The following is a 17,726-nucleotide window of genomic DNA, read 5'->3' as shown; positions in this document are numbered from 1 at the left end:
CTTTATCACCCCTGCAATAGGAGAAGGCTCTTTGCTGCAGCTGTGTGAAAGAGGGGCTTCCCTTCCATGTGCCCACGTAGGTTAATAGAGCTGAAGTGCGCAGGTGGGTCTTTTAGTCTAGGAGGCCCATCCTCCTGTTAGTCACATCCCTGTCTTTGGAGACTTGACCCGAGTCCTTTCCCCCCACCCCGGTCACCATGCTGCTGCAGCACCTGTACAACCTCGTCCACCTGGACCTGTCCTACAACAAACTGTCCTCCTTGGAGGGCGTTCACACCAAACTCGGCAACATCAAGACCCTGAACTTGGCCGGCAACCTCCTGGAGAGTCTGAGTGGCCTCCACAAACTCTACTCTCTGGTCAACCTGGACCTCAGCTACAACAGGATCGAACAGGTGAGCTGCACCCCAGGAGCACCCTGAGGCTTCTGTGCCTTGGTGCGATCATTTTTAAGTTCCCCATTCGTTTAAAAGAGGCCCCCAAATGTGTTGTCGTGTTGTTGAAGTGATAAGAGGAGAGACCGAGGGATTGTCCTCGTGCCTTGCAGATGGAAGAGGTGAGGAGCATAGGCAGCCTCCCGTGTCTGGAGCACGTGGCCCTGCTGAATAACCCCCTGAGCATCATCCCCGACTACCGCACCAAGGTGCTCGCCCAGTTTGGGGACCGGGCCTCAGAGGTAAGCTGCTCGTCATGGTACTGGGCCTGGGGAGGTGGCTCCTGAGGAGCCAAGAGGGGCTTGCACCCCTGGAGATGTCTAGACCAAGCCCGTGTCTGCATTCTAGAAGTGTCCTATCCTTGGCTTATGTCATTACCTGGCTTCTGGTGTCAGACCTGGAGTGACATCCAGTGATCACCCTTTGGCTGCAGAAAGGGTGTCTCTCAGCCTGGGAGGGCTCCCTGAGCAGACAGCTGCAGACAAGAAACTGTCAAGAAACTAGCTTCAGCTTTTAAAAAAAGAAACTAGGCTTATTCTGGATGAGGACCAGAAATAAAATGTGTAGAATAATCCTATTGACTTCTGGTCAGAAAGTGCAGTGAGAAGCTTTGTCCCCCTTTGACAACGTGAACCATTGAGATGTGTCGTCCTGTGGGGTATGTCCAACCACCTGCCTTCAGGAAACCTAAAGAGGTGCTTCAGCGGTTGCACCTTGTCTCTTCGCCCTCAAGCAGGCCCCTGTCCCGTTCTTTCCACATCCCAGACCAGAAGGTACACCCAGGGGAGGTGTACCATTTGCATCCCTCCCACCGCTCCATCTTTTTCTGCCCTAGTTGCCCCTTCTTCTACTCTGCTATCCCCCGTTGTTGTTGTTATGTGCCGTCGAGTCGCTTGCGACTCATAGCAACCCTATGCACAACAGCCCTAAACCCTGCTCTATCCTGTGCCAATTACACTGCCTCTGACACACCCATCCCGATTACCCCAGTCACTGAATCAATCCACCTCATAGAGGGTCTTCCCCTCCTGCACCATCCCTCCACCCTCCCAAGCATGATGTCCCTCTCCAAGTACTTGTCTCTCCTTACAACATGTCTAAAGTATGTCAGATGAAGCCCCAGAATCCTTGCCTCCAAGGAGCAGCCTGGTTTAACCCTCTCCAGGATGAATCTGTTTGTTTTCTTGGCAGTCCATGGTACATTCAGTACTCTTCTCCAGCACCATAGCTCAAAGGCGTCAATTCTTCTTCTATCCTCCCTAGTCATTGTCCAATTCTTTGATGCATAACAAGTGATTTGCTGTCCCGAAGGCAGTCTTAATCCATCCTCTCCTTTCCTCCCAGGCTTCAGACCTCAGGAAGCTGTAGAACACACAATTCCCCTCCCCCAATGCCCACGGCTCACTCCTCCACTGTCTGTGTCTGAATCTCTGACCTCCTGGTTTCCCCGCCCAGAAGGCCCTCCCCTTGCTCTGTGATAATCTAAGCTGTGCATTGATTTGGGGGCTTAGTTCAGGAACCCCTCTTCCCCAGTCCCAGTCTTCCACAGGACCCTGCCCCCAATATCTGCCCCTGCTGGGGGACGCCTGAAGACAGGCTGTGCTATGTTACACCCCCTGAGCTGTTCCAGCCGCTCTGAGGTCCCTTCTTGTAGGTGATGAGGCCCTTTTCATCTCCTTGTCCTACACAACCACTACCCGGGGCACCCAGCTTGCCTTCAGCCTCCTGGGTTTTCATGGGACCTGCTTTCAAGCCAGTGATCACACCCACCTCAACAAAGTCCCCTGCCATCCTATGCTCCTGATCCCTACAATTATAGCCATTACCTGGGTTCTCCTTAGGTATGTCTGGACAACACAGCGACCACAGAGAAGGAGCTGGACACTGTGGAAGTACTGAAAGCCATTCAGAAAGCCAAGGAGGTCAAGTCCAAACTGAGCAGCTCTGAGAGGAAGGTGGGTTTACACGAGGGTCGGACTGTGGAGTGAGAACCTGCCTAGGAAGGAGCTGAGGCTCCACAGAACTGGCACATGGCCTTGCTCGAGGCCACTGAACCCTGGCTTGTGACCTTAGCTTGGTGCCCTGTGTGTTCTTATCTGTAAGGTGTGGGGTGACTTTAGTCCCTGTTGTGTGTGGGTGCTATGAGGATGAGGGTCATTTTCATTCTCCTCCTGTGCTTCTGAGAACCACTGAGCTTTCTCTCCTCTCTTGGGCTAACCCCCCTCAGGTCGGCGAGGACTCCCGGCTCCCTGCCAGCCCCTGCATCAGACCTGGCAGCTCCCCTCCCACTGTGGTGCCCACTTCTGCCTCCCTGCCTCAACCCATCCTCTCCAGCCAAGGTAACTGTGTGTACTTGCCTCCCAGGTTCACCCAGACCCTGCCTGGACCTCCTCACTGGATTAGGCTCGGAGGAGAGGTGCTTGTACCTGCCCTGTGGGGTTCAGAAACAGGGAAGGCAGGGTGCCCCCTACAGGCCAGACTCTTTGAGGAGTGGACATAGTGGCAGTGCTGGTGAGGACCTCTGATTAATGCCCACACCCAGTTCCTCTGGGATACCACTGAGTATTAATGGGGTCCTGAGGCTGCCTTTTGAATAGGCCTGGGCTGCTGGTTTATAGGACCTCATGCCTGACGGGCAGTGTGGACCTTATGCCTAACAGGCATTGTAGACCTTATCTCTCACAGGCAGTATAGACCCCCACCCCTCTCAGACAGTGTGAACAGGTTGACTTCACTGTGCCTCCACCGAGCCTGGAGCCCTGCTCTCTCCTGGGGAGCCTTCTGTTGCACTCTGTGGTAGCTCTTGGTATAACCCAGCCCCAGAATGCTGTGTGTAGAACCAGCATGGGGTGTCTGTCCCTGTGGACCCATGGAAGACCGATCCCTTCCATCTGCCCACTGTCTTAGCGTTTTCAAAGAGCTTTCACCTCTGAACCAGGCATCCTCGGAGATGAGTGAGTGCAGCAGGTCCCATGGGAGTGTCTGCCGGCCCGGCCCCACGGAAGAGGGGAGGGTGTGCCGTCCCGAGCAGAGGAGGCTCGGGACACACAGGAAAGAACGCCGCCCGCCCAGGCTCCTGGAGACGCAGCTCTTGGTGTGAGGTCTTGGGAAAACAGTTTGACCCTATGTTTCAAGAGCCAGAAAAACGTTCCTACCCCCTTGACCTGGTAACCCTGCTGGTGGGAGCTTTATCTTCGAGGGAGATGGGGCGGGGGGAAACGGTCATGGCAGCGTTATTTTTGCTAGCAAAGCATGACACATGATAGCCAGTGGTGGATAAGAGGGAGATTAAGCCGTGGTTCCTGGTTCTCCTCTGCGATCCCAGCTTCAGAGGCAGGCTGGGTAGGGACGGGCCAAGTGCTTGACATGAGCCAAAGAGCATGGCACAGAGCCAGGGATCTGACCATAAGGTGCCAAGGGGAGTTCACGGGAACAGAGAGGAGGTGTTAGGGGCCTGAGACGGCCCATTTGTCTTTATTGCACTCTTGACTGAGAACGAAGAAGTTGGTTTTTGCCATTTGTTTTTTTACATGACCATGGGTGGTTTGTGTACCACTGCAGAGAAGGCTTGCCACGGGGTCCCCTCCTCCTTGGGGCCCTATCATCCCCATACTTTTCTGGAGGCTGAGGGGGGACAGCTTGTCTGCCTCAGTTCTCCACTCGACCGTGGGCTTCTAGGACAGGAAGCATCTGGTTCTCGGGCCAGGGACACGGCCGCTTCTCAGTCAGCATTTGTTGAGTGAGGGAGTGAACAGATGAGTGTGTGGAAATCAAGCTGGTTGAGAGTGGACCTCAGACGGGCAGGGTGAGTGTGGCGTCTACCCCCGATGCCACAGCTGCAGGCAGCGCCCCACAGCCTTTTGCACCAGCCCAGGCCGTGCCCCCCGCCCCACCCTCATTCCCTGGAACATTGCACAGAGTGGGTCACTGTAGTCCGTTTCCCCTTGCCCAGTTACTGGACTTTGAGACGCTGTCTCCAGATTTTGCACTTCTCATAAATAAAACTGCAGTGGATGTCTTTGTGTGCACATCTCTTTTTGTGAAAAACAAAAAAAAAGGTCGGGCCCTTGTCTGAGGATTCTCCTTGTCTCCCCTGCCCTGCCCTCGGAATGGCCCTCTTCAGCCACTTGTTTATACAGGCCAGAGTCCAGGAAGGAAGTTGACAGACTGTCCCTATCCACGTTTCCTCATCTCCAAACGGCTTGGAGGGTGAGAGGGTGGTTAATGTCAAGAAAATGCTGTTATTCTTTTCTTTACTGATGTGGCGGTACCCCCAGATTTTCGGTTCTGCTCTGTGTTCATGGATCATTGCCAGAACGGGAAGGGATTTCTCTCATGTAGGAGCAGCTTTGCTAACAGATGCCTGTTGTTGCTTCCAGCCCGGTTCTGTGGGACGTGAACATGCTTGTGACTAAACTGAGCAGTCAGGGGCCTGCCTGAAGAAGGCACTGTCCCGTGGCTGCCAGGCCTCTGGTCCGCGTCTCAGAATACTGGCAGGTTGTGGCTGTAGGGACTGATGTATGAAATGCCAGGGTTGATTCTCAGTTGGGTCCATAGCTAAGAGGAAGCTGTGTAGAGAGGTGACCGGGAGTAGATAACTGAGCTTCAAGGATTCGAAGCCCAGCATCCAACTCCAGACCATGTAACCTCAGTCAACTCAGAGCCTTTCTGAAGTTGTAAGGTGGATACACCCTACTTCATCGACTCTAAGATGCACCTTTCTGCCTTGTGACTTCTCTGAAATTGTGATACATCTTTCAGTCAGTGGCATCTCATAGTCACTGTCAAGCAGCCGATATTCCTGACGGAGTCGTATGAAAACCTTCTGGACAGCTCTGCTAAGACCAAGATGGCGCCACATCCCCGCATCTTAGATTTGATGAAATGTGGTAAATAATGAGAGGGGTGTGTGTGTGTGTGTGTGAGTGAATGCTTGGGAGGCAATTCGCATGGCTCTAGACCAGAAGTAGTGCTTCCCTTTTCCTTATGAGGGGGTGAGGGGAGCGTTTGAAGATGACCAGGATGGTGTGCAGAGGAACTAGGAGCTTGTGGGGAGATGAGGTCGTATCCCTAAAGGAGAGCAGGGCCAAATGATAGGGGTCATTTGTAGGAGAGATGGTGTGTCTAAAGCAGAGAGGGCTTCCTGGGGTAGGTGTCTGAAGAGACTTGAAGGATGGGTGGGAATAGAAGATGGTCCAGAGAACAGTGTAGGCTCGAGCCCAGGGAAGGTGTGGTAGGTGCCATGGCTTGCTGGCGGGTGCCATTGCTTTGCTCCATGCATGGCTGTGTGCTTGTTGGTCTCCTCCCTCTGTACAGCCCTGCTGCTTCTCTCTGTGGGTGTCTGGATGTCGTCCATATGCTTATGTGACGGGCCATCTTGTTCAGGGCAACAGCTGAACAGAACTGAACAAGGGACCCCTGGGGCTCTGGTCACTCCATTGGGCTTTGGTGGCTGGTGGTTAAAGCCTAGCTATGGAATGAAGCCCTCAGCCAGTTGGGGGTCCGTGCCCAGTATACCCCCAACTCGCGGAGGTTAAGAACGCTCTGGAAAAGGCTTTACCCTCAACCAGTTTAGAAAACGTCCGAACGGCCTTGATGTCCCAGAGGTGCTGTTGGCACTGTGTGTCCCGGTGCCTGGGTCAGCGCGGCTGTCTGGGGGGGAGGCTCAGCGGGTGTGTTCTCTGGGAAGTAGGCCTTAGAGGTGCTGCACACAGGTATGCTCACCAGCGCAGAGGAAACTGAGGCCACAGGAAGGTCCAGCCGCCCCAGGTGAGGGACCCTTGTCCTTGCACATCTGTGAAGCTCTGTGCAAATGTCAGTTGGGGTGGTATTTCATTAGGCGTGAACACGTTAAAGGCTCTTGATGGACATATCGCCAAACTGCTCTCCCAGCGGGCAGGTGAGCTGGCCAGCGTACTCTGCCCCATCAAGCCAGGTCTGGGGTCCTGTGAGTGTCACCTTTACCAGGGTAATGGCAGCTGAGCCTCTTGCTCTAACTCTCATTTATTTTATAACTTAGGATGCAGGTGGATGTTTCCTCCCCCTCTGCTTTGTCTGTTGGCCTTTCTGCCTTTGTGGAAATGTCTGTTTATGTCCTTCGCACTGCGTCCTAGTAGGGGTTCCAACCCTCACCAAACTGTTTTTGTACTCTCTAAGAACCTTCGAGAGATTAAAGATAGTCCCCCCCTTTTTTGTTTTTGTTTTTATCAGTTGTTATTAGCGCTTTTCTTCCTCATTTCATTTTCTTTTGATTCTGCTTCAGTTTTCTTTTTCATTTTTCCAAGTTCCTTGGAGGCACACTGCTCTGTTTTCTCCTTTGCATTTGTTCTCGGAATCTCTCCTTCCCCCAAGTTTAAGGATGTGTTTGCTCCTTCTCTGAGGTGTTTGTACATTCACACGTTAACAGCCCCTTCTATAATCCATGTGGCTGGGTCCAGGTCTGCCTAACCCTGGCCGTGCTGGTCACCTCGGCCCAGCCCTGGTGCTTGAATGGCTGCTCTCCCTGCCCCGCCTGCCCCCCTCCCATCCTGGTCTTTCCAGGAATCATGTTCGTGCAGGAGGAGGCCCTGGCCAGCAGCCTCTCATCCACTGACAGTCTGACTCCTGACGACCGGCCCATCACCCGGGACTGCTCCGACTCCCTGGAATCCATCCCCACAGGACAGGTAATGCTGTCCTCCTGTTCTGGGCTGAGCGTTCTGTGCCAGGCTGAATTCCATCTGAGGCAGTCTGGGAGCACTACTCCCAGTGTTTCATGCCCCTGGCTCTCACGCACATTACTGTTACTCTGAGGTGTTTTTAGTTGGAATGACAAGCCCATTATTTAAGGGTCTCTGCTCAGCACCACTCCCCCAGGAGGTCCATGGGAACAGGAATTTTCTCTCTTTGGGCCCTGATTGGTAAGCCAGGTGGTCCTTGAGCTCATGTAAGTTGGGATCTCCTGGGGACAGCAGCCCAGCAGGACTCGGGGTGGGGTGGGAGGACGAACTCCAAACCTGTCAAGAAGAATTTTCTCCATACTGCCTCACCCCTAGAGCAGGGCTCCCCGTTCCTATATGTCACCCCAGTGGTCAAGGACAGCGTGACTGGCACCTCCTCTGTGGTTGCTGATGAGGTTTCCAGACCCCTTCCTTTATACTTGGAAAAAAGGAGGAAGTAGGGTGTGAGAGGTTCACTTGACTGTGGGATGTGCAAGGAGCACATGCCTGGTGTCTGGGCCTCCCTCCGTCAAAAGCCTCGGGCATGGCCATCCTGCCCTAGCCATTTGCAGAGCCCTCACTGCCCTTTGCAGGCCATGCCACACTGACCAAGTTTGCAGAGCCTTCACTCTGTGCCCACTACCCATGGGCACTCTGCCTTTTCAACATCCCAAGGTCATTCAGCTAGTGAGAGGCAGAGGTGGACCTAAGGCCAAGACTGTCCTAAATGTCCCTGCTTCTCAGTGACAGTTGTGATGGCCTGCCAGGTACTGCCACAACAGTTCATTGCATCCTCTTCTGACCACTAAGGGCCAAGACAGTGCATAGACTGTCCACGTGGATCCTCTGGGTGGTATGGGCTCTGGTCTGGGGTCTGGGAGCCAGGACTGGGGTCACTTGGACATGGATGTGTGGTCTAGTCCTGCTGCATAGTTGCAGGGTAATTGGACCATCTGCTTGCCTCTCTGGGCTCAGATCCACCCTAGAATAAAGTGTGGGCACAATATGGAAACAATGGGGTGCCTCCTGGAGCCTGGGCAGTGAGGGAGCACAGGGTACCTGGCTTGGGGTCAGATGCATGGGGAGTGGCTACAGCAGATGGAGAGCTAACTCCCTTCCCTTCTTTTCAGGCCTCTTTCGATGATTTAAGGGATGTGCCAGGAGCTGTAGGTGGGATAAGGTAAGAGCAAGCGTGGGGACACGTTCTAGACCTGGATAGCTGGCTTGTTTGCTGCCCTCTGCCTAGATCTACCTGTGGGCAAGTTATTCTTGATAAAATCTGTTGAGAAGCCCTCCAGAATTAATTTGCCCTTTTGAATAAATACATGTGGAATGGGACCTGGTCTGTTTCCCATTTTCAGCTCCCAGGATGCCCTCATCAACAGTTGGCAGGTCAAGGCCCTTTGGGTCCACAGCCTGTTTTGTGTAGGCCATGAGCTCATGTTTACCTTTTTTGAGGGACCATAAAAAACAGTAATAAAATGATGTGGGTGGGAGTGTCCACAAAGCCTGATATGTCACTCTCTCTCTCCGGCCTTACAGAGGTCATGTTGTTATTGTTGTTGTTATGTGCCATCAAGTCAAAACCAACCCATAGTTAACCTTCCAGTGGGTTTCACATGGGAGATAGTTCCCTTTTTCCCACGGAGCAGTTGGTGGATTTGAAACACATGCCTTTGGGTTTGCAACACAACTCCTTACTGCTAGGCCACCAGGGCTCCATCATAGAGGCCACTGTGGTGAGAAGAGTGTGAGTGTTAATGCAAAGGTCCTAAGACCTGACCCCAGCCCAGCCCCTCGCAGGCCATTGAAAGGGACATGTATGTCCTGTAGTTGTGGGCTTGTGGCCAGCCCTCCCGAGGGGATGAGAGGCCTTTGTGAAGCTTCTGTGGGACTGATGTCTTCAGGGAAAGAGGAGTATAGATGACCAGACTGCTGCTTTAGGAGTGTGGACTGTGACTGTGGCTATTGGCACATAAACTCCCTGCCAGGGCGCTCAGTCAGCTCTTTAGGCCTGGGGACCTGTGGGCTTTCTTGGAACCAGGATCCTGCGGCAGCTCTAACTGTGGGAGGCCAGGGCGCCCCACTCACACGTCACTGACCTGGCCTCTCTCTCTCTCCACAGCCCAGAGCACGCAGAGCCTGAGGTCCAGGTGGTTCCTGGGTCTGGCCAGATCATCTTCCTGCCCTTCACCTGCATCGGCTACACGGCCACCAACCAGGACTTCATCCAGCGCCTGAGCACGCTCATCCGCCAGGCCATTGAGCGGCAGCTGCCCGCCTGGATCGAGGCTGCCAACCAGCGTGAGGAGGGCCAGGGCCAGCAGGGCGAGGAGGATGAGGAGGAGGAGGGCGCCGAGAACCGCTACTTCGAGATGGGGCCCCCCGACGTGGAGGAGGAGGGCGGCCGGGGCGAGGAGGACGAGGAGGAAGACGACGATGATGACGAGGAGCGGCTGGCCCTGGAGTGGGCGCTGGGCGCCGACGAGGACTTCCTGCTGGAGCACATCCGCATCCTCAAGGTGCTCTGGTGCTTCCTGATCCACGTGCAGGGCAGCATCCGCCAGTTCGCGGCCTGCCTGGTGCTCACCGACTTCGGCATCGCCGTCTTCGAGATCCCGCACCAGGAGTCGCGCGGCAGCAGCCAGCACATCCTCTCCTCGCTGCGCTTCGTCTTCTGCTTCCCGCATGGCGACCTCACCGAGTTCGGCTTCCTCATGCCTGAGCTGTGCCTGGTGCTGAAGGTGCGGCACAGCGAGAACACGCTCTTCATCATCTCGGACGCCGCCAACCTGCACGAGTTCCACGCCGACCTGCGCTCCTGCTTCGCGCCGCAGCACATGGCCATGCTGTGCAGCCCCGTGCTCTACGGCAGCCACACCAGCCTGCAGGAGTTCCTGCGGCAGCTGCTCACCTTCTACAAGGTGGACGGCGGCGCCCAGGAGCGCAGCCAGGGCTGCTTCCCGGTCTACCTGGTGTACAGCGACAAGCGCATGGTGCAGACGGCCGCCGGCGACTACTCGGGCAACATCGAGTGGGCCAGCTGCACGCTCTGCTCGGCCGTGCGCCGCTCGTGCTGCGCGCCCTCCGAGGCCGTCAAGTCGGCGGCCATCCCCTACTGGCTGCTGCTCACCCCGCAGCACCTCAACGTCATCAAGGCCGACTTCAACCCCATGCCCAACCGCGGCACCCACAACTGCCGCAACCGCAACAGCTTCAAGCTCAGCCGCGTGCCGCTCTCCACCGTGCTGCTGGACCCCACGCGCAGCTGCACCCAGCCCCGGGGCGCCTTCGCCGACGGCCACGTGCTCGAGCTGCTTGTGGGCTACCGGTTCGTGACCGCCATCTTCGTGCTGCCGCATGAGAAGTTCCACTTCCTGCGCGTGTACAACCAGCTGCGGGCCTCCCTGCAAGACCTGAAGACCGTGGTCATCGCCAAGAACCCGGCCACCATGAGCAGGTCCTGCAGCTCTGTCGGGGGCGGCCAGCCTGCCGAGGCCAGGGCCAGGTGAGACCACGCACGGGCTCTCGGGAACAGGGGCTTGAGGGGAGCATGTGTGCGAGTGAGACTCTTAGACCACGTACAGACAGAGGGTCTCTGGGCATCTGCAGATGGTGCAAGGCCCGTGATTGACCTTCCTCTCCCAAGGCCATTCTGTCCATGTCTTCATAGCTCCTGAGTGCTCTTGACTCTGTACTGGGCCCTGGACTATTATTTCTCTCAGGGTTCTAGAAGAGGCCCAATGCCCTGCCATGCAGAGTTGTACATAGCTAGGCACTAGGCTCCTACCACTAGAGCCCTCATTTGAAGCCCTCAGTCCATCTGGTCTGCCCAGGGCTCTGTTCCGTGGCAGTGGGCTGGCAGGCTGCTCTGATCACCACCCAACCCTGAGACCCAGTGCCCCAGCCCTACCATGTTTGTGAATTCCTGCTGGGAAGAGCTGGACTACTGAGGGTTCCTGTCTTAGATATCATCAAAGGAACCCTACTAGCTGCAGGTGGTAAGGTCTTTTCTTCTGTGGTACATATGAGAAAGGGCCGTTGGTGGCCCTGGCAGCCTGTCCTCCTTCGTCTCTCAGAACCTTCTTCACCAAATTCCTTCAGGGCCCTGGGGCTTAAAACCTTAGACCCTCACAGGTGCCTTCTCCACCTGCTTTTGTTGCCTCCTGGGCTTCAGATTTGCAAGGACTCTGGGAGTCTCTGAGTGGTGCTCACAGTTAATAAGGAGCTTGGCTGCTAAGTGAAAAGTTGGCAGGCCAAGCCTTCCAGGGGGAATCCCTGGAAATAAGGCTTGTTGATCTGCTTCTGTTAACACTGTGGGACACTGTTCAGCTCTGACACACACGGGATGCCATGGGTCAGGAGTTCATCACCGCTGTCATCCACCCCCCAGGAAGCAATCTCTGTCAGTTCCAGCCCCTGAGAAGCAGACACCATCCTCCTTCCCTGGCTGTCCTGCCCACCACCGCCCTCGTCTTCCCTGTGACCTAAACTCCCGTCTGGTGCTCCCTCCTAGTCTCTCAGGACCAGCTCCATGGAGAACCCCAAGTGCCCTGGGTGCACCAGAGCAATTTATGCCCCATGTGAATGTCCCCTGTGCTAAGCCTTCAGTGGGGGATTAAGTGCAAGCTCGGGTCTAGATATGACTGGGTGCAATTAAGAAGACAACATAGGAAAGACTCCACATGGAATATATAGGCTGGTTAGTGAGGCTTGGGCTTCCTCAGCCCCAGCTGCCTTCCAGAGTTATACGTACCAGTTTGATCTTGTGCACGAAAAAAGAATCCACTGTGGTCATGTGCTGTGGTGACTGGGTGGGATGGGGGCCTGGGCCACCAAGAGAGATTCCAAATGGTAACTAAGGAACAATTTCTCAGTGGTTAAAAAAAAATTGGCAACTGGGGAACAGCACCTTCTCAGAATGGATGTTCATTCTTTTGGCTAAAATCTGACCACCACATGTGTCCAGCAGGCTTGGCCCTTGGTGCCAGACTAAGCCCACCCTACCCCAGTGGCTTGTCCCCCAGCCCAGAGGTGGGAGTGCTTCCCCTCGAGGTTCTATCCTCCTTCAGGAAACTTGGTGACCAGGCTACCCTCACATTAGAGTGTGCACATATTGTGATTGTCTGTTGGGAGTCCTTATATTAATGTGATGTTTCTTGGGGGATTGGTTGGTACAGCAGTGACCAGTGTCCCCAAGGGGCCTCAGCAGAGGTCTCAGCTCCAGCAGAGGCCCCAGCACAAGCTCCCGGGGAAGTGCCGGCTCCAGGTCCAGCAGAAGCCCCAGTTCCAGTAGAAACTCCTGCACCAGTGCCAGCTCCAGCTGCAGTGGCAGCAGAGGCCCCCGCACCGGTTCCAGCAGGAGCCCCAGCGCCAGCTCCACCAGAAACCCTGGCCCTGGACCCAGAGGCAGCTCCAGTGGAGGCTCAGGCACAGGCTCCAGAGGATGCCAAGACACCAGGCCAGGAGAAGACCCCAGCAGGCACCCAAGCAGAGGGTCCAGCACCAACTCCCATGAAGGCAGAAGCCCCAGTACAGGATCCTGTGGAGGCAGAAGCCCCAGTGCAAGACCACGTGGAGGCCGAAGCCGCAGCAGAGACCCCGGCACCAGCGGAGGCCCCTGCCCAGTACCCAAGTGACCAGCTGATCCAGTCCACGTCAGAGGAGAACCAGATCCCCTCCCACCTGCCCGCCTGCCCATCACTGCGGCACATCGCCAGCCTGCAGGGCAGTACCATCATCGACTTCTTCCACAGCAGCATCGCTGAGGTAGCCGGGCTGGGGCACGTAATGCTGACCTGCACTAGTGTAGAGGGAGGGTGGGTTCTGGTTCTGGCTGCCGCTGGGCTGGGGCAGGGTTTGTCTTCAGGTAGCCTCAGGTACTTTGGCTTCCCTGACATGGAACAGTCACTTGATGACTTGGTGTTCAAGGCTCTGGGTAGAGAAGTTACTGGGCTGCCCACCCTTATCCAGCTGCCCCCGTCTCTCACATCCCCCTTTGGCCCAATGCATACCCAGCCCTCTGAGCTGACGGTGGTGCTGGGCAGGGGATGAGCTGTCCAGAGCTGCTTTCCAGGTGTGGTCTGAACGTCAGGGGCATGTCCTTCACCTCTCTGCTTTCTACAGCCCCTGACCCACCCTCTCTCTGCAGGTGGAAAACGAGGAGCTGAGGCACCTCATGTGGTCGTCCGTGGTGTTCTACCAGACGCCGGGACTGGAGGTGACCGCATGCGTGCTGCTGTCCACCAAGGCCGTTTATTTTGTCCTGCACGATGGCCTGCGCCGCTACTTCTCCGAGCCTCTGCAGGGTGTGTGTGCACCAGGAGTGTCAGGGAGGGGCGGTGTGCACTGGGAGCACAGGCCCCCCACCTGCGAGGGAACAGGGTATGACAGCACTAGTGCCTGGGAACCAGCCAGGATGACAAGGGACTGGACGGCCGCTGCCCCTGGGGCCTCACTGGGAGCTTTGGCTTTTGGCCTGTGCAGGACTCACTGAGCTGGATGCAGCTCAGACCCCAGATCTCATGGTGCCAGGAGGCAGTGGTGGCTTGTTGTCAGGGTACATTCAACAGGCCAGGCCTGCCAAGAGGATAGTTGCTCTTGTGGACAGTGCCAAATGCCCGGGACTCTTGAACTCACTTGTCCTGGGTCCCACCCAACTCAACCCATTTCTCTCCATCACAGATTTCTGGCATCAGAAAAACACCGACTATAACAACAGTCCTTTCCACATCTCCCAGTGCTTTGTCTTAAAATTCAGTGACTTGCAGTCCGTCAACGTTGGGCTATTTGACCAGTATTTCCGGCTGACAGGTGAGTGACCCCCTGTGGCCAGCCCATTTGAGGTGAAGGCAGGGGTCACTAGCAGGCTCTGCCTTCCACGTAGGAGCCCACCATCAGGGGCAGACTTCTCTCTCTGCTCATAAGCCCAGTAGCCGAGCCAGGAGGAAGCCGCCTGTGGAACTGCTGAGAGTGCAGAACTCGCCCCAAGTTGGGAGAAGGAGGCAGGTCACACGGCAGCTTCACGCCCAGACAAGCCGTGAGGTGCCAGGCAGGCAGGCAGGCAGGAGAGAGGGCCTGGGTTCCCGGGGCAGGATGTTTCTGACTCACACTTCCTGCAGAGAGAAAGCTAAGCTCTTTCCCTAATGCCATATCCCCTTCCAGAAAAATGTCACAGCCCTTCCGGCTGGAGAGTGGCCGTCTCCCCAGGCCCCAGCCTTGCTGCCCACGTGAGCCCTCTTGGCCCTGGTCTTATCAGTTTGAACCCAGGCTGAGACTTGCTGGAGACTCAGAGTGGCTCTTGGCAGGTGGGATAGAGACAGGGTTGGAGGGTCAGAGGTCCAGACCCATGACCAGCGTCCTCTCTCGCACAGGCTCTTCCCCCGCGCAGGTGATCACGTGTTTGACAAGGGACAGCTACCTGACACACTGCTTCCTCCAGCACCTCATGGCCGTGCTGTCCTCGCTGGAGCGCACACCCTCCCCTGAGCCTGTCGACAAGGACTTCTACTCTGAGTTTGGGAACAAGAGCACAGGTACCCTGGACAATGTCAGGCTCCAGAGAAACCCTGTACCCCAGGACCTGCTCTATTTCTGTCTCCCTCTTGCTTTTTCTCTTGTCATTTTTATCACTTGACTGGTCAGAGTTTTCTGTGGGGTTTTTCCATGGCCAGGTCGCCATCCCAACAAACACCACTCACTTCAGTGCACACATCTCCAGGGTCTGTTCTGATCAGATAGAAGCTCATGCTGGGATCTGGATGACATAGGGTCATGATGCTCCCAGCTCCACCGCAAGCCGGTCACAACTCCATAACCCCTAGTGGCCTCTCTGTCTGCAGGCAAGATGGAGAACTACGAGCTGATCCACTCAAGCCGCATCAAGTTCACCTACCCCAGCGAGGAGGAGATCGGAGACCTGACATTTATCGTGGCCCAGACGGTGGCTACAGAGGAGCAGGCGCCAGCACTCAGCATCCTGCTGTACGTGCAGGCCTTCCAGGTGGGCCCTCCGCCCCCGGGGCGCAGCAAGGGCACGCTGCGCCCCAAGACGCTCCTGCTCACCAGCGCCGAGATCTTCCTCCTGGACGAGGACTACGTCAACTACCCGCTGCCAGAGTTTGCCAAAGAGCCGCCACAGAGGGACCGGTACCGGTTAGACGACGGCCGCCGTGTCCGGGACCTGGACCGCGTGCTCATGGGCTACCAGACCTACCCGCAGGCCCTCACCCTCGTCTTCGATGATGTGCAGGGCCACGACCTCATGGGCAACGTCACCCTGGACCACTTCTCAGAGGTGCCAGGGGGCCTGGCCGAGGCAGGTCAAGGCCGTGAGGTCCAGTGGCAGGTGTTCGTCCCCAGTGCCGAGAGCCGAGAGAAGCTCATCTCTCTGTTGGCTCGCCAGTGGGAGACGCTGTGCGGCCGGGAGCTGCCTGTTGAGCTCACTGGCTAGCTGGGCGCACAGCCCTTACCCCCTGCTGGGGCAGGGAAACAGGCTTTCTCTGTTCTTTTTAGAAGTGTTTTCTTCTCTCCTTTGGTCCATTTATTTGACTGTGTGTGCAGAGTGGTGAACCACCTGGGTTCAGTTCATTCTTTCCAGTCCTGGGGTCGGGCCGCCAGTGCCCTTCAGCCTTCCCCAGGCGTGCTGCCAGCCGCAGCGTGGCATGGCTGGGCACACCAGTGCTGTGTCTTTTGTCGTGGGACCGTGTTAAACAAGTGGCTCCGTGGATCTGTTTCTCTTTTACATATCCTTTCTGAAGTGTCGCATCTAGTCCTTTGTTGCTATTGTCATTGTTGGCACTTTGCTGCTAATCATGAAGCTGGTAGCAAAATGCACATGAGAAGCTCCCACCTGCACTCTCTGCCAGAGTGGAAACCTCCCTGGTCCAGATGGGTGGAAGGGCCCCACAGGGGGCTGGGAACCCCCAGGCTTTGGGGCTGAAAGCGAAGGGGTCAGGGGACCTAGAGCTGCCAGCTCCCGGCGTGATTCCTGTTGCCTATTTTCTCTATACCAATAAAGCAGAGTTTGACACAGTTTGAGTCTTTGCGTTCATAGTTGTGAAGGAGAGAGCTGCCCTGGATGCACAAGAGGGCAAGGTGGTTGTGGGGAAAGAATGAAGGTGGGGATGTGGGGTGGAAGATGATGAAAGTGGCCTCGCTGGGCCAGAGAAAGCTGTTGGGTGACTGTAGGTGACACTGAAGCCAAGGGTGAAAGATGGGGGGGGCACCCCTTCCTGGACCGTGCTGGCTACCCATAACATGTAAGCCAAATGAGAGGTACATGAAAGTAAAGTAAGTCCTCAAGGCACAGCCCACTGCCCAGCCTGCACAGAGGTGACCCTTCCAATGGGACCTACTGACCATATCACCCTGGCCCAAGACCACCTGAAGCTGGTGCCTGACCCATAACTGATCCTCCAGTGGGTTTTTAGAGGCAGTAAATTGCAAGAGAGGAAACTGCCCATTGGAGCAGCTGGTAAACTCAAACTGTGTGCCTTTGGGATTGTAGTACAGCTTCTTACTGTGTTTGTCATTGTTCTATGCCATTGAGTTGCTTCTGACTGACTCAGCGACCCTGCATACAACTTTGAACGCTGCTCTATCCTGAACCAATCTCATTGTCTCTGACACAAGTACCCCCATTTACCCTAGTCACTGAGTCAATCCATCTCATCCAAGGTCTTCCTCTCTTGCACTGTCCCTCCACCCTTCCATGCATGACATCCCTCTCTAAGAACTGGTCCCTCTGCAACATGCCCAAAGTATGTCAGATGGAGTTTCAGAATCCTTGTCTCCAAGGAGCAACCTGGTTTCACCCTCTCTAGGCAAAATCTGTTTGTTCTTCTAGCAGTCAGTTCAATACTCTCTTCTCCAGGGCTACAACTCAGACATTCATTTTTCTTGTCTTCTTAGTCATTGTCCAGCTCTCTGATCATAGCATGTAGTAAGACCCAGCCTAGATAAGGTGCACCTTAGTCTCCAGACTGACATTGTTGCTCTTCAGTACTCTGGAGAGGTCCCTGACAGACCAAAACCCACAGCTAACTAGGTAGCCCTCTGTCAGGTTTCTAATACTCGAAGTCTTCACAGGAGCAAATGGTTCACCTTTCCTCTGTGGAGCAGTGGGTGGATTTAAACCGCCAACCTTTTGATTAACGGCCTGACATGTCTTGCCTAGACTTTAGGGTTGCAGGGAGTACAGGGAAAGCCCTGAAGACAAACGAGAGGTGGGAGTCAGATTTTAAAGGGGAAAGAGGAGGGTCTTCAGAGAGGAAGGGCCACCTCAGAGACCCCTACTGCAGTAAGACCATCTGTGAGTGGACATAGTGACAATCAGGGACCTGGCCCCACAAACTTGACACCGAATGACCTTAGACAAGTTACCTGGCACCTCTACCTCAGTCTCTCACCAGTAACAGGGAACAACAACAACAAAGTTACTTTTTTTGACTTGTTGCTCAAATCCATGTTGAGCCTCTATCATGAGCTCCAGCCAGACCAACACAAGTGAGCCAGGGGAGTGGTGGCCTTCGGCCTGAGACAACCTCACAGGACATGTGGAGGTTAGGAGCGAAGAGGCTGGAACAGTGCGAGG

The 17,726-nt window shown here is 55.5% G+C and overlaps 1 protein-coding gene across 1 annotated transcript in view; it reads left to right on the top strand.

Moving 5' to 3' along the window:
• NISCH (nischarin) overlaps positions 1-15,584 on the top strand; it is a 37,196-nt gene extending 21,612 nt beyond the window's left edge. The window contains exons 10-21 of the mRNA XM_006892297.1: positions 210-395; positions 548-676; positions 2,276-2,389; positions 2,662-2,773; positions 6,975-7,099; positions 8,263-8,312; positions 9,258-10,640; positions 12,313-12,901; positions 13,284-13,440; positions 13,817-13,945; positions 14,506-14,667; positions 14,974-15,584. Coding sequence (XP_006892359.1) covers positions 210-395; positions 548-676; positions 2,276-2,389; positions 2,662-2,773; positions 6,975-7,099; positions 8,263-8,312; positions 9,258-10,640; positions 12,313-12,901; positions 13,284-13,440; positions 13,817-13,945; positions 14,506-14,667; positions 14,974-15,584 — 3,747 coding nt within the window. The remainder of the gene's footprint in view (positions 1-209; positions 396-547; positions 677-2,275; positions 2,390-2,661; positions 2,774-6,974; positions 7,100-8,262; positions 8,313-9,257; positions 10,641-12,312; positions 12,902-13,283; positions 13,441-13,816; positions 13,946-14,505; positions 14,668-14,973) is intronic.
• Positions 15,585-17,726: the final 2,142 nt, after the last annotated feature.

Source organism: Elephantulus edwardii, unplaced genomic scaffold (assembly GCF_000299155.1).
Source record: "Elephantulus edwardii isolate Elephantulus edwardi_28Jun2011 unplaced genomic scaffold, EleEdw1.0 scaffold00113, whole genome shotgun sequence".
NCBI classification, from domain to species: Eukaryota; Metazoa; Chordata; class Mammalia; order Macroscelidea; family Macroscelididae; genus Elephantulus; species Elephantulus edwardii.
The sequence above is the reverse complement of the archived record's forward strand: the minus strand, read 5'-3'. Positions and strand labels throughout refer to the sequence as shown.